The 16,499-nt window shown below is 45.2% G+C and overlaps 1 protein-coding gene across 3 annotated transcripts in view; it reads right to left on the reverse strand.

Moving 5' to 3' along the window:
* The window catches only part of PPP1R16B (protein phosphatase 1 regulatory subunit 16B), a 422,185-nt gene that overhangs the window by 139,044 nt on the left and 266,642 nt on the right, over window positions 1-16,499 (reverse strand). For all 3 annotated transcript variants that reach the window (XM_085619118.1, XM_085619117.1, XM_085619119.1), the window contains exon 4: window positions 2,992-3,137. In XM_085619118.1, the coding sequence (XP_085475244.1) occupies window positions 2,992-3,137 (146 nt within the window). The remainder of the gene's footprint in view (window positions 1-2,991; window positions 3,138-16,499) is intronic.

Genomic DNA, 16,499 nt, shown 5'->3' on the forward strand with positions numbered 1-16,499 from the left:
GTCAGCATACCTTTGGCCTTTGCTAGTTTTAGCAAGTTCCGTGCTTGGGCAGGTTATCATCGTTTGTTAACATAAACCATTCTCAAGTTTCAAACAGATATTTTACTGGCAGAAGAATATGGATAAAGTCTGCATGCTTGCATTGTATTAGTGTTTTGCTTACTACCCCTAGGTGGGGTGCAGAAGCAGTGTCATCTCACGGATTTTAGGGGCCTCAGTGAAGACATATTTTGGCGCCCATTGTTCATTACAACTTTGAGTTTTATTACCTGTCATTACGAACCATATTTATTACCTTTCATGATGGACGATATTTGGTCTGTGTTTTGATATAGGGTGGCACTTGCCAAGCTGCAACAAACAGTGATGAGTGGGGGACTGGTGGTCCCTGACATGGAATCGTACTATCTGATGGTACAGATCCAGAGGGTGGCACACCGGATTCATGTGGGGTATGGGGGGCGATCCAGGACGCTGCTGGTGGTTCCTGAAGACAGTGGCTGGCTGAGTTCTTATTAGAGCCCAAGCGAGTAAGGGTGTCCTTGGGTGGTATCTGGGGAGTGTCTAAGTACTGTTGGACTCGCTGGTTACAGAAAACTAGGGCACAAACTCCATACTCGCTGGATATACCAACAAAGTGGGTATCTTTACTTCTTCCAACGCATCATCAACATAATCTCTCCATGTGGGTGGAGAGGGAGGTGACACGCTTGGGTGATTTATTCAGAGCTGGAGTGTTGCTGTCCTTCCCTGAACTGCAAACTGATTTTAACATACCACCGGGCCACTTTCTCCTATATGGGGCACTGGTGGAGTCAATCAGACGCAGCTAAATGGGTGAGTTAGTGGAACCTAAAATGCTCCTAGGCTGAAAATTGCTTTGCAATTACTCGGGGGAAAATAGGGTAGCATCGAGCCCTTACCAAAGTCTCAGGTCTGACTCGGAGACGCCTTTAGTAGCTTTAAAGGATGGTGAGTAACGGATCTAGGGCTTGCCATCAAGGAGGAAGCCTGGGAGTAGGTACTAGAGCATACTCCAAAAGTGTCCAGAAATGTATGTTTTAAGCTCATTTTTATATCCTGCTAAAAGAATGCTGCGCACCGAAACACATCAATAGGTTTTTCACGCCTGCTCAGGCTACATGTCCCAGGTGTAAGGAGCTTAGGGCGGGACGGATGCATATGATCTGGAGCTGCCTCCGGCTGCAGGCATAGTGGGAGGCTGTGGCTGAGGTTTTCAATTATGCCACGGGCCAGAATATTACCCCTTCACCAGGGGCGTAACACAGGCCCCCGCATCCCCCGCAGTGCGGGGGGGGGCCCAAGCTCCAGGGGCCCCCTCAGTACTGCACTTCGGCCGGGGAGCTCCTGATAGAGACGGCAGGGGGCCCCTCCACGTACCATGCAGGGGGCCCCCCTCAATTATCGTTACGCCACTGCCCTTCACTCCTGATGTGTATCCTGGAGCTATTTCCGCTCCCAGCTAAACACGGGGTACCATCCAGCTTCCTGGACTTGGGCTGAATAATCGCTGAGCGTCAGATTATCCGTAATTGGAAGGCAGCATCGGTCCCTACTGTTGATGGGTGGTACAAGGAATTGACTCGATGTGGGGATACAAGAGTGTTGCGCTCCTTAGAGAGGCCAAGAGGGGTCAGGGGTTCATGGAAGTAACTAGAACATGAGAGGGTCTCCTGGAGGAGCTTCAAAGGGGTGATTCCACCTTACATGGAGACTCTGTACCTGGGGAGGAGGCGGAGCCTGCTCCACCACTGTCCCAAGGGGTGTCTTAATCACATAGGGATGATGCCTGATGTGTTAAGGAATGCTGCCATGAGTGCACTAGTAGCGATGCATCACCTTGATTAAGCCTATTGGCCCCAGCTGAAGGTCCTATGGTGTACACTGCCAGTGTAGTGGATTGGCTGGAGCTAGTTTTATGCTCTAATGTGTGCTTTTGCTTTCACCTATGCGGTCGTTACTCCAGCTGGCCTGTGTTGAGGAGGTTGGGTATGTTGGAATTTTGGAGCGAGGGTAGGGTGTTTATAGCCAGATATCCAAGTTGTTCACCACAGTTAAGGCAATGGTCATGGGGAGGTGGGAATTGCATCTTCTATGTCTACCATTGTTATTGTTTTACTAAGTGTTTGCGATGTCACTGCTATCCCTATTTCTGTATGGAATCGCCATGCGGAATGCTAATAACATTTGTTTCCCCAAAAAAAAGAGACATGGGATTAAGGCTAGAAAACCTTGGAAATTGGTAAACTTGGTATTCAACAGCACCAAAGACAGGCTGCTAAAAAAAATTGGGCCAGTACACATTTTTACATATTAAGTCCAGACAAAAGCCAACATCCCATACTCACAGAGTTTTTATGTCTCCTAGCTGATTAAAGAACATTAAAACACAAAACTCTTCTTTATCCTACTTGAATCTAGCATTCAATTCCTGATAGCTCTCCTGTATCATACTCATGTCTTCATGCCTTGAATCTCACAATGCTACTTTCACCGTAATTTCAGATCACATTATTTAAAGCTCCTTAATTTCACCATGACTCTAGATTTTTGATACCACAGAGCTCTTCTGTTCATTCTTAGCATCTGGATTTAACTCTGCATAGTTGTTCTAAATTTTGCAAGAGAACTCATGCCCAACAACAACAGTTCCTCTGGTTCGAACCTGAATCTAGAGCCCCAAACACCCAATCACCTCAATCCCCCAGCAACAGCCAAACTGGATCCCATAGGAAAGGATAAGCGGTGTAATGAAGAGTCAGATATGCCAGGCTAAGGGAGCAAACTTGGGAGTCAAACTTGGCCAACCAATATAGAAGGCCGAAAAGAAAAGAACACCCAGACCATGATAGAAAGGACAAAGGGCCGCTCTGGCAATAAGGATATGAGGAAAGGCAGGGAAGTGGAAAAGAGTGCCCGTGTAGGTAACTGACAAAAGAGACATCAACAAAAGAAGAAAGAGACACTTACTACTGGATGAGGATCTTCACCAGGTTAATGTGCCCGCAGGTGGCCGCAGCATGAAGTGGAGTCCACAACTCGTTGTCCTTCGAGTTCACATTGGCACCATGGTTCAAGAGCAACTTGATGACCTCTTCAAAGTTGTCAATACAGCACTGGTTGGAGAACCAGAAATGTGTGTTACATTTATAGGGACAATAGACAATAATTATTAAAAAAAAGAGTAACTTGGAGAGACAGAAGCAGAAGTTACTTTAAGACTGTGGAGTGAGCTTTGTTTTTGCTTTGTTTTTGGTTTGTATTATGCTTGTAATAAGGAATATATATGTTAAACATTGTAAAGTTCTGATGAGTTTACAATAATAACATTCTTAGCTTGACTGAGAGGCAATTTTACATATGAAAAAAAACACTGTAAGTAAAGAACCTCAAAGCTCACTTGTAACCGTGTGTTCACTGTAGCAGGCTAGAACTTTAAAGTATGTTAACACTGAAGAGCACATGTTGCACAGACAAAATCACAAGGCAATGTAAAATCCACATGTGCACTGTTCCAGGACTGAACGATCAGCTATATACAGAACAAGAAGACAATGTTATGTCAGTATGAAATATATTGAGGTGTGAACACAGAATATGAGCACGCTCCAGGACATCCTCCCAACTACGGGGCATATTTACAAGCCCCTAACGCCACCACAACGTCACTTTTTCAGACGTTGTGGTGGCGATAGGCGCTTTGCCTTATTTACAAGGCAGTGTTAAGCCACTTAACGTGATTTAACGCTGCCTTGTAAATAACGCACCCTTTCACGCTATACCTAGCATGAAAAGGCATTCCACCACAACACCCATTGGTTTTGACACTGCCCCCTATTGACATGAGTGGCGTAACTAGGAGGCAGAGCCAAAATTAAGACCAGGGAAAACCTGGTCTTAAACATGCGAAACGAGGAGAAATGCTTTATTTCTCCTTGTTTTTGCTGTTTCCATGTGTGCTGCATTGTGCAGCATACGTGCCCCTTCCAGCACATAAAAAATCATTGAAAAAAATGATGTTTTGCAACTTCTATGTATGCTACATTAAGCAACACACACACAAGTTACAAAGCGCCATTACTGATTGTTTATGTGCAGTAAGGGACACCTTCCTGCACATAAACAATCCTTCCCTTTGATGCAAGGGTGCCTGCGTTGGCGCTAGGCAGCTAAACTAGCACCAGCACAGAGGCAAACTCTGAGCTGCACCGTTTTCTTTTAAATACGGTGCAGCCCTGCGTTTCAGAAGTGACGGAACATGGTGTTAAGCCAAGGAGGCTAACGCAACGCTCCGCAACTTCTCTCTTAAATTTGCCTGTACATTATCTAATTTATCTACCTTCCTCTGCTTCTATTTACTTCATCCTCTTTTTGTCTAATATTATGCTCCTTATTGCCATTTTGACGAGGTTAGCATACATTCATTAGTTATTAAATGGCTCAACTTCATTGAAGAGGAAAAACAAAATGGAGAGCACCCTTTCGACAACACACGTAGTGAAACGCCATTGTGGAGAATTTCGTAAATGACAACCTATGAGGAAATTTGACAAAACAATGGGAATGTGGGAGAAGAAAATTTAGAAGGATAAATTGGGGTTTGTGAAATGGAGAGCTATGGGACAGGAGGTACTGAAGCATATGTAATGGTAGAAGTACTATCGAGTAGAGGTAATCTGTGTACTAGGTATGGGCAGATTAACGAGGTTGTACATAAGGATACAGCTACAGAAAAGGGATAATAGTACTGCTGCATAGGTAGGGCAGTGTTACAAGAATATATATAGGGACATATGTATAAATAGCGCACAGACATGGGTTGAGGTTCTGTGGGAAGGTAGAGGAGAGACGCCATGGGTTAGGCAGGGGGTTTAGGTAGAGGTAGAGATAATAGTATATATTAGATTTTAGGCAGGGTAGAGGTAGTAAGGTATTAGAAGGGCAGACATGCTGCTGGGAGCAGAGGCACTGGTGTTTGTTTAGATAGGTGTAAAGGGGTTACCGTACAGGTAGGTGGAAACATACTAAGCAGAGGTTCTAGTATAGAGGTATGAGACAAAGTGCACAGGCATTGGTAGAGATAGAGGTACCAGGGAATACACAGGGCATACATGCTAGAATATCGATATGGGTGTTGGTACTAGGATATGGGGAGTAGTAGATATACAATGGTGCTGGCAGGAATAAAGGACTGTGGTATAGAAAAAAACAGCTGAGGAAGAACAGGGAGGAACCAAGTAGGCTGCTAGTATAGACATTAAAAATGGATGAAAGAAAAGAAGGGAGGAATGTGAAGGGTTTACACCACAAAATAGCAAGTTAGTGATAGCAGGTAGTAGGGAGGAAAGTAAGTAGGCAGAGTTTTCACCATGAAAGGGAATAAGAGGGTCTATGTAGCACACATAAAAAGGACTGCAGATATTTATTTTGACAAGCAGCGGTATTCACCCGGACATTATCGGCATCCTACAATTCATTTGGGAAAATTCGAAGAAACTTGTTAGCAGAGAAAGTTTTCCAGAACAGGTTTCCTTTCCTTAGTCGCATTATGCTTCCAGAACTTGACAAGATAACAAATGCATAAGTACAGAAAAGCAAGGCATTGCTACATCCTTGGGCACAGTAAGTACAGGCAAAACCAGAACAAACAGGACCATACTGTCTTTACACAGCTATTATGGACTTTGATTAGATTCGTGTGATGGGGCATGGAGTGTAAGAACAGAATCATGAATTAGTGGAAACAGTGATAGAACAGTCTATGTGGGATGTATGACTATACAACGCATGCCTTTACGACGGACCTGTATCACGCAGATGCCTTTACCACACATGGCTGTACACACTTATATAGACATACACACACACTTACCTTAAATATACATTCCTTACGTGGAGAAGGCATGCGTAGTTAAGCCATATGTGTGGCAAATGTATGCATGGTGAAGCATTGCGTGGTAAAGGCATTGCGTGATTTTGGATTTATGGTGAAGGCATTGTGTTGTAAAAACACTGGTGTGATGGTTGTTTCTCGTCTGTGAGCACCCATGTACAAGTCTACTAGAGTTTGAACAGTAAAACATGGATAGCCACAGCAAGTCGCATCCAAGGACAGGATATATGCCATTTTATGGTGGACGCCCCGTTACTGCTCTCATCCAAATGAGGTACTGAGTCTATTTTATACAGATCTTAAAAAGTGACCCTGATTCTGGGTTTCCCCTAATACTTGTTATACAATCATTTCCCCCTGCGACTGGAAGAGCAGCCTAGACTGATTCCCAGTGGCGGCTCCTCCATTATAGCGGAGGAGCGCTGCCCTCTCGACTGAGAGTCAGCAGGAGGAAATGTGAAAAATAAAATAATAATAAAACTATTTTATTGTCATTTTATTTTAGTTATGGCACTAGAGCCAGCCAAGTCTAGGGCGGGCCATGATGACAGCAGGGGGAGGAGGAGTAGTGTGCACTTTAAGTGCGCATGTCGGTTTGGCTGTTTGTCTAAAGACGGCCAAACAGACATGCGCACTTTGCTCACACCAACCGAGCTTTGCTGCAGCACCGGGTGGAGAAGAGGCAGATGCTCCCAGGCCCTGAGCGAGCGTTCAATCAGCCCACTCAGGCAAATCACGGCCCTGCTCTCATGCTGGTAAATAGTATTAGCAGCATGAGAGCAGAGTTTTGATTGGCGTCTGGGAGCCTGTGCAGTGTGCACCAGCCCGTGGGGTATCAGGAGCCAGGACTGGAGCAGAAGAATACTCAGACGGCAGATGGCAGCAGCAGGGAAGTATTTTTTTGTATTATATTTTTAATATTTACCTCCACCCCCCACCCCGACTCACCACTTGTCATTAATAGCATCCACCACTGCTGATTCTAGTCTTTTAAGCAAATAATACTACAAGATGTGATTATATATTACTAGAGGTGGGCACGCCACTTACAGCTCGAATCAGGCTCGAGCTAGATGCCAGGCTCTGGCTCTGCTCGAGGTCCTCTTGGAACCCCGAGCCCAAAACAAGCTGAGCTTTCATGTGGATTCCGCCCGCCACCGTCACGCACAAAGTTTAAAACAAAGCATTAACATTTGCGTCAAAAAGAAGAGACAAACAGTTACCAATTTAGTGACTGATTTGTACAAAGTGAAACCAGAAATCCTAAACTTAATCCCAGCTTTGAGGCTTAACAAACTGTATGATATTTTGTTTCACCAGTCCCCTTTTTTCTTCATTACCTCTCATTGATGTGACTTATTAATGTCAAAGCATTAGCATGTTAAAAAACCCACTTTTTTAACTTCGAAGAGACTTAATTTTATTTTAGGTGATGTTTGTTGCATGATTTACATGGCAAGCCTGCCTTTTCATTTGTTCCCTCTCCCGCAGCTATATATATTACCCTTTAATGCTTCTACCAGCCCCCTTCTTTTGCATACATAAAATAATTAATTAAACTGGAAATATCTGAGACTCTTCTATGGTGTTATGTTCCTATTAAAGGAACTGTAGTATTTTGTATAAATTGAAAATGTTTTATAGGAAACATATTAGAGCCCTCATTAGGAGTTCCTCAGGAAAACCTTCAAGGTAATACCGCACCTGGAATTTCACATAGAACGAGGTGTGGAGGTGCCATATTGGTTGACGCCTATGGAATGAATGAAAATTACTGCAGAAATCCATTTTTACCCACCAATTTGTGCAGGTTTTTCCCACATTCCAGGCACTTTCCCCAAAGGCATATTCTGCAAGTTGTTCAATGAGGATCTGTTTCCATGGACAATTGCAAATGTGTGGTTTCATTGCTATGTCGTGTAATCCCAAATCGGGTGCGATTGAAAAACCAGTAATTTTCACAAAATGCAGTGCAGCAACCAAATTTGCCGCACAGGGTTGTGTAATGCGGAAAAACACGGAAAAGAGTCATATTTACTAAGATTGACCTGCAGCTGCTGTCATCCCTGGCACTCTAACAAGTCTGCCTTGCACGACACACACTCTTCCCCATGGTGCATAGGTGAGTGTATGCTGTCTTGCATAGGAGTTGTACAGGCTAGGGCGCTTGACCTCGGACCTGGGGAACTGGGTTCGAGTCTCGGTAATGACGCCGAACATCCTGTGATTCTGGGCAAATCACTTAATCTCCCCGTGCCTAACAAAACAAAAAAAAATGAATTTGTGTCCTCATGTAACTTAACTGGTGCTATGTAAAGCGCTCTGATGCCTGATTGGATTCGGGTCTAGTTCGCGCTATATAAAACTCTGCCAAAAAAAAAAAAAAAAAGGTCTTACCTGCAGGGGATGGGCTTGCCATAACCCAGGGAGCCGGCATCTCTTGCACTAAACTTGTGATTTGACATTGGTGCAAACGTTGGTTTGACTCACTAATTTGTCCGGCATGCTAGTACTCACCATGCCAGGTCTTTCCCTTCTCCTCTGAGTCAATGCAGGACCACTGTTGGGCAGTGTAATATGTCCCCGCTGTACTCCTTGTGCCTTTAATCCTCTGTATTTTGAGCATCACAGAGCACAACTTGCTCATGGCTATCACCTACAATGACCACAGTATCCTCTTCAGTGATCAGTGAAATGAACATGAAATGACGTTATCCACCAGTGCATGAATTCTATAGAAATATATATTGAAAGTCACTGCCCGCCAACTACATAGCAACGGTTATAACCCAGGTCGTTTGTTAAACTTACTGTTGCAATTCCAGACACCTTGGGATAAATGTATCTCGCCTTTCCCTTGCTTCTCTTTGCAAATTGCCTTTTGTCCTCCCCTTCATCCTTATATCTGTGCCTGATGGCCTCTTGAAGAGTAAAATTCAGTTCGGTCTTCAGAATTACCAACAAGTAGGAATACATTCTCCAGTGAACTTGATATTTTGTCACCATTTCTCAATTACATTCATTGTGTAAGTCCTTTAAAACTTAACATACAGGATTTTAGTATTCTTTGGGCCAACAATCATATTTTCACTTCTCCGGGTCCAAACATTTGACAACATTTTTGCCCACTCCCATATCTACTGAACCAATCCATCAATCTTCGGTTAATTATGAGCAGTCTAAAGGGGAATGGCAAATGTTAATTCAGATGCTTGAATTTAGAAGCCATTTGTTGGTATAACCCAGTAGTAAAGGATAATTAGGGGGATATGTGGTCTTGTGGGTAATTTGCCTGGTTTTAAACCTGAAAATTTTCTTTTGAATCCAAGTTTGGGTACATAATCCAAAATCATGTCCTCGTCTAATATTTATTAACTAACCCACCCATTCGAACTAAAAAAGGAGAATGTATGTAGTTTAATTGGGTAATTAAAATGTATAAAACCCCCTTGATGAGCGTGATCTAATAGTCTCACTATTAATGTCAGTGCTTCGTGTGTGGAGGTAATTCCAGGTGGTTACACCCTCACTCGTTAGAGCTGGTGAAATTTTTTTCATCAGCCGACAGACCGAGAGCATACAAGACAAAGGTAGAAAAGAAAGAAAGAAGGTGGACTAAAAACATAGTAAAACAGTGACTAAGGGAGAACGAAAGGGTGAAAAAGAACTTCTAAGAGTGATATGAGCTGCGGGCCAGTGAGGCCCAGCCGGGCCAGATAGGGGCTTCACCATTTCATATCAGGGCCTTAGGGTACAGCATCTTAGTCAGAACCTGAAGTCTGTCCGAATTAACCGTGTGGTCACAAGTCAGAAAATAAACAAGGAAGTCAGTCTAGGCAGGGTCACAGGTCCCTTCCACGAACCACTGCTCGATAAATTCTTAGTCTCCCCACTCAGCGTGGTGCCAAAGACGGAGGAAGGACAGTATAGGCTGATTCACCACTTGATATTCCCGGGCTAATCAGTAAATGATTGGTTAGACCAAGAGAGCTGCTCGGTGTCATATATGACCCTGGATGAAGCCATAGATAAGTTACAACCCAGAGGTAATGGAGCGCTTTTAGCAAAATCAGACATCAAGTCAGCCTTCGCCCCCTACCAGTGCACCCAGACAGCTACCACGTGCTTGGAATTTACCTTGAGAGCAGTTATGATTATGACAAGTGCCTGCCCATGGGTTGCGTGATCTTGTGTGGTTACTTTGAAACTTTCAGAAGTTTCCTCGAATGGGAGTAGGAGGGTCCGCACCTGGCAGGGGTGGATACACACTACCTGGATGATTTACTCTTCATTGGGGTCCCAGGCACCACGAGTAGAAGGAGCATCTACAACACTTTGTGGCACTAGTCAGGAAACTGGGGGTTCCCCTGGAACATCAAAAAACAGTGGGCCCTGTCATGCGGCTATCGTTCCTGGGGATTGAGTTAGAAACAGAGGAGGTCATGTGTAGGTTGCCTCCAGCCAAGGTAGAAGACCTCAAGAGGCTGATACATTAGTTGATCTTGGAGAACAAGGCCATGCTAGACGAAATGCAGGAACTGTTAGGTGAACTGAATTTCACAACCACCTGATCCCAGGAGGGAGACCATTAGCGAGGCGCCTGGCATGGTTGACCAAAGGACTCTCAAAACTGCACCACAGGGGGAGGCTCGCCCTAGGGCTATAAACGACTTCAGGCAGTGGGAGGAATTTCTGGACGAGTTCAACAGCACTTTGATGTAGCGAGAACCCTGGATGATGCCAGCCAGGGCCGGACTGGGAACCAAAACCGGCCCTGGCAGAGTGCTCGGCGGGCCCCCCGGGGGGGTGGGGGTGCGACCAAGCTGTTTGCCAGGCTGGGTTTCGGCCGATTTTGTTACAGGGGGCGATACTGCAGCTATGCTGCAAAAATGGCCCGGTAACAAAACCAGCCCTCCAGGGGCCCAAAACCGGCCCCCACCCTGGCAGCCCACCAGGGAAATGCCCGGTGCCCGCTACGGCCAGTCCGGCCCTGATGGCAGCGCAATTAGAGTTGTTCACAGATTCCGCAGGGGGCGAGGGCTTCGGGTCATACTGGGGTTGGCACAGACAGCGGCTGGCTAGGCAGTGCAATGGCGCACCCTCAGGGATAACCAAGAGCATCACAGTGCATGAACTCTTGCCCATCGTAGTCGAGTTCTCCATTTGTTAAGAGCATCTTGCCAACAGGCAAATCACGTTATGGGTGGACAATCATGCGGTGGTCCAAGCTCTGATCTATGGACAGCGTGCTGTCCAGTTGTGTTACACTTGCTTAGATATCTGGTCGGGTGTCAACTTAGGTCAAACATAGCCATTAGGGCCAGACACATCCCAGGGTGTGAAAACACAGTGACTGATGCAGTGTCTCATGTTCAGTGGCAGAAATTCAGAACCCTGGTGCCACATACAGACCTTGCCATGACTCTGATTCTAGACCAATTATGAACCTGATAGACATGACCTAACAATGCTGATGGAGAATACCTTGGTTCCAAAAACAGTCACGTAATTTCGTAAGTGCGATACTCGAAAGGGTGACCGGCACTCAAGGGCATCGTGGGGCGACATGGAGGTGTTCATACATTGGGCATTCTCAAGAGTAATGTTTAAGGCATGGGCCCAAACACACATTAATGCAGTGTCCTATTACATAAAGCTGGAATTAGGGTTGGGAAACTGCAACCAAGGAGTAAGGACAGTAAGCATCCAATTGATTTTGACATACTGTGAGGGCTGCTCAAAGGATTGCAGGCGAAAGCTGAACATCTCAGTGACAAAGGCATACAAAGGTAATGTGTGGGGTTACATACGACATGGGCTTATTAATCCAAAAACCCAAGGGTACTACGAGGCAGACAGGGTCCACCTGACCGGGGTAGGGCTGGATCTGTTTCTACTCAATATAGTGGGATCCTTGAACAGCTTGGTTTTAGCTAAAAATGAAAAAAGCAGGAAAGGTGGAGCTGCCTGAGGTTGTCAAATCACAGGCTCCGTGGCGGAGACAACACAGAACAGCTAGGACAAGCGCAAAATCCCACAAAGAGGAGCAGCTCAAGTATGTGTCCTTTCGATGCCTTACGGCAGGGGCACAGGGGAACAGGCAAATGGTCAGTAAAAGGGGTCAGCACAGGGCAGTCGCTGCACTTGCAGCCCGGGCCAGGCACAGGGCCACCCACAGAGATCTCGCCGGCAAGGTGAGGCCTAGGGGCCGCATAGGTGCTAGTTGCCCACAAGGAAGAGAGGTTGTCGCTCTAGGTTATGACAGAGGGTGCTGTCGGGGCAATGAACTAAACTAACCTAATCGTGACAACGTCAGACATACAAAAAGTGTGAACAATAATTTGTTTGATGTGTTCTGTTGCTACTTGACTTGTGAATAAACTGCAGCTGTTTTGCACCAACAAGAGACTGCTTGTGTATTATTTAAAGAGGGCAATGCTCTTGGAGCCCACGGGGACACCAGTGGCATAAAAAAGACCCTCGCAGCCCCCGCAGTGCAGGGGGCCCCGAGCTCCAGGAGGACCCTCAGTTCAGTGCCCTGGCCTCAGAGCTCCGGAGTAAGTCTGGGGGTACTTTGCAGGGAGTCCCCTCAAGTTTCGTTATGCCACTGGGGAAAAATCACCCGTCTGGGAGGGGTTAAAGAGACAGGGGGTGTAGGGTGCTCGGAGAGGCAGAATCAAGACTACGCAGCCCTGGTATTTGGCAACTGCAGCATTCAACTGCATCAGCTATTTAGGGACAGGGTCAGACTGGCCTTCAGGGCAATCAGGCAGTGCCCCAAGGCTGGTCTAACAAGTCAGTGGGTGAGCCAGATTTCTTATGTTAATGGACCTTTTTTATCGTCTTCTGGGCCGGATTCTACAATTGATTTCTATGATCTTAAAACAAATATTGTCTGTGGAAAGCTCTAATCCATGTGGTCTACCTTGCCAAACACTAATATATAGCGTGGGCCTCATTAATGAAAACTGTTGCATCACTTCGCCAAAACACCGATGCAACAGTTTTCACTGTGCCCTCCTTGCGACACAATGGATGCGCCATATTTAAAGTACAAGACACACAATTGATGGACGGAATGCAGAACAAATCAAAACATTCACCCCAGTCAAGAGATCTGGGTTAAATCCATCATTCTTTTGCTCATCATGGCACCCCAGTTTAGACCTGGCCATATGCAAATCAGTCTTGACCCTGTGCCTCATCGGAACAGTCCAGCCCGAACTGCCAAGCCAGGTCCTCCCTGGACCGGAAACAAGCATCCTAGGACCGGTTTCGGGGTTTCACCCCTCTGCAGTCAGGATAGCTTGATTCCAGTGGTACAATGAGCCCAGGACCCACGTCTGGGCGAGAAAGCAAAAGACAAACAATTGATGGACGGAATGCAGAACAAATCAAAACATTCACCCCCAGTCAAGAGATCTGGGTAAAATCCATCATTCTTTTGCTCACCATGCCACCCCAGTTTAGACCTGGCCATATGCAAATCAGTCTTGACGCTGTGCCTCATGTATTTAAAGTATGGCGCTCTGCGTGACAAGGAAAGACAGATACGTTAGGAATCCTGACGTATCTGATGGCGCAAAATTCATGCATTACTGGAGTTGTGTCGCAAGCATGACGCAACTCCAGCAATGCATGGGGGGTAGGGCTGTGGCTATGGCACTGCGTCACCCTTACGCCTACCATGAGGCAGGCATAAGGTTTTGCCGCAGTGGTATCCTATGTGTCGCAGTGAAATCTCACAGATTTCACTGCAACGGTTCTACGAGGCTTTCTTGCAAGGGAACGCCTACCCTGCATACATTATACCTGTTGCAGATATGATGTGGGCAGGGCTATACAAGGTGACGCATTTGCCTAGATGCCTCACTTTGTAAATATGGCGCAACTTAGCACATTGTTTATGCCGCCGCTACGTCACAAAAAGTGACGCAACGGCAGTGCAAAAGTGATGCAAGGCCATCATAAATAAGGCCACGGGTCTTTACAAGTCCACAACTACCCCAATTTTTCAAACATAGGCCACTTTTTCAGCTACCTAACCCACTTTTTTTTTAGTGTCCTAAATGTTTTTTCTCCCAGTCCGACCCTGTAGGGGGACCATGTTCTTTATTCCCACAAATTAAGCACTTATGAATGTACATTGCTCTGTTAGTTTCAGTTATATTATCGACGCATAAATCCAAATAAATACACAGGAAATTGGAAAAGCGATTTTAACTTTGAACGTTTTAGCGAGCAGCGTAGGTGTACCTCCCGCCCGAGCCGCTTGTAAACAAAGGATGGAAGGCCTAACATAAGAGGCATAATTGAAATATGTTACTCATTCCCTTGAAACATGTTTTATACATTTGTGAAACGGTAAACAAAGTACGTGTGTCAAGGCTGCCCTGGAGGAGAAACACAACACTGCTTCACAACAAAGGGAGATGGACCCGCAAGAGACAATGCGACACCCACGCAGCTGAGACGTAGAATCTCTCGGCGTGTGGGACAGCGGGGAGCTCGCGTGCGAGGGAACCACAAGGTCACTTTCAGCCACTCATTCTAACCGCTCCACTGGCAGACAGGAACTCAGTGTCTCAGAGACATCCTCCTGTTTCGGGTCTGTTCTTTTCTACCCAGTCGTATCTATAACTTATTTTGTAATGTTGTTGCAGCCAAGGTCTTGTGGCTAGTGGGTCTGAAAATAGCTGGCTTCTCTTCCGCTCATCTCAATGGCTGGTAATAATTCACTGTAAAGTTATCTCGGCTTGCGATATCTGCAGTACTACTTAGGGGTTCACTGCTTTTATTAGAAATAGGCGGACATCTTAGCTCCTCGTAAGCCAGAGGACATTACATTTTTGGAGTTCACACCATATGGAGTGTCAACCCTCCTTGCTGCATTGCTGGCTACTTTATATGAGGAAGTGGCTTGTATCCACCTGCATTATGCTAAACAAGCATTGCAAATGCAATCGGTCTTGCATTAGTTAGAGCTATTGGCATTGTAAATGGCAATGTATTTAACCTATGTGTTATGGAATGTATGTATGTGGTGTGTGGTGGAATTATGTGTGTTGGATTGGATTAGTTAGTTTTGTAATTTTGTGGCATGGAATTGTGTAGTGTGGCGTAGATTGAATTTGTGGAGCGGAATAATGTGGCATGGCGTGCTGTGGAATTATATGGATAGAAAATATGCAGCATTGAGTGTTCTGGAATACTGTGGGGTGGGATTATGTGTTATGGAGTGTAATTATAGGGAATGGTATTTTGTGTTGTGGAGTGGTATGTAGTGGCATTTAAAATATGATGTGCTGTTGAATTTTGTGGTACGATGTGGAATTGTGTGGTGGGTATTAGATGTATGTGGTGTGTTGTGTAACTGTGTTCTTGAGTTGTAGTATGTGGTTTGGTGTTGAATTATGTGATGTGGATTGCAAATATGTGGAGTTGAATTGTGTGGTGTGGAACTTTGTGGATAGCTTTTAACTTGTTTGGTGACGAAAAAGAAGAAATAGGTAGGAGCTAAGCTTCAGATCTGTGTGTTTGGGTGTAAAAAGAAAAGAAAGAGAATTAGAGCTATTGGCGTTGTAAATCTAAATGTCTCTAACCTATATGTTATGGTTTGGAGTTGATGTATGTGGTGTGTAGGGGAATTATGTGGGTTGGATTGGAATTGTTAGTTGTAGCATTGTGTGGCATGGAATTGTGTGGTGTAGAGTGGATGTGTGAAGTGGAATTATGTGGCATGGTGTGCAGTTGTATTATGTGGATAGTAATTATGTGTTTTAGAGTTTATTCGAATTATTATGGAGTGGGATTGTGTGTAAAGGAGTGTAATTATGATGAATGGTATTTTGTGTTGTGGAGTGTTATGTAGTGGTGTTTAATTACGTGGTGTGCAGTTGAATCTCATGGTATGCTGTTGAATTATGTGTAGTAAATTGAATATAGTGTAGTGGAATTATATTGTGGGGTGGAATAATGTTTTTTTTTATTATGTGGTGTGGAATGGATTTGTGTGGAGTTGAATAGTGTGGCATGGAACACAGTGGTCTAGAGTGAAATTATGATTAGAGGAATTATGTGGCATGGTGTGGAGTGTTTTATGTGGATTATGTGGTGTAGAGTGGCTATATGTGGGGTGTATTTATGAGGTACTGAGTAGTGCGTAATTAGGTGGAGTTGAATTATGTGGTGTTGAGTGGTATTATGTGGATTGTAATTATGTTGCGTGGTGGGGTTCTATGTATTGGTGTTGTATTGAGTGGTGCTGCGTGGAGTGGCGTTGCGTAGAGTAGAGTGGTGTGGCATTTAGTGAAGTGGTGTAAAGTGGAGTGCATTTGTGTAGCATTATGTGGAGTGCAATTGGTTGGAGTGGTGTTCCATTGAGCACAGTGACATTGTGTGGAGAGGAGTGGGGTTGCATGGAGTAGTGTTGTGCAGAGTGGAGTGGCATTGCAAGACGTGGCATAGGAAGGTTGGCACTGCATTGATTGACGCTGCTTGAAGTGGTGTGGCATAGAGTGGAGTGCAGTTGCATAGAGTGAGGCTGCACTGCATACAGTGGAGTGTAGGTGCGTGGGTTGGGGTT

The sequence above is a fragment of the Triturus cristatus genome, chromosome 7, assembly GCF_964204655.1.
Source record: "Triturus cristatus chromosome 7, aTriCri1.1, whole genome shotgun sequence".
NCBI lineage: Eukaryota > Metazoa > Chordata > Amphibia > Caudata > Salamandridae > Triturus > Triturus cristatus.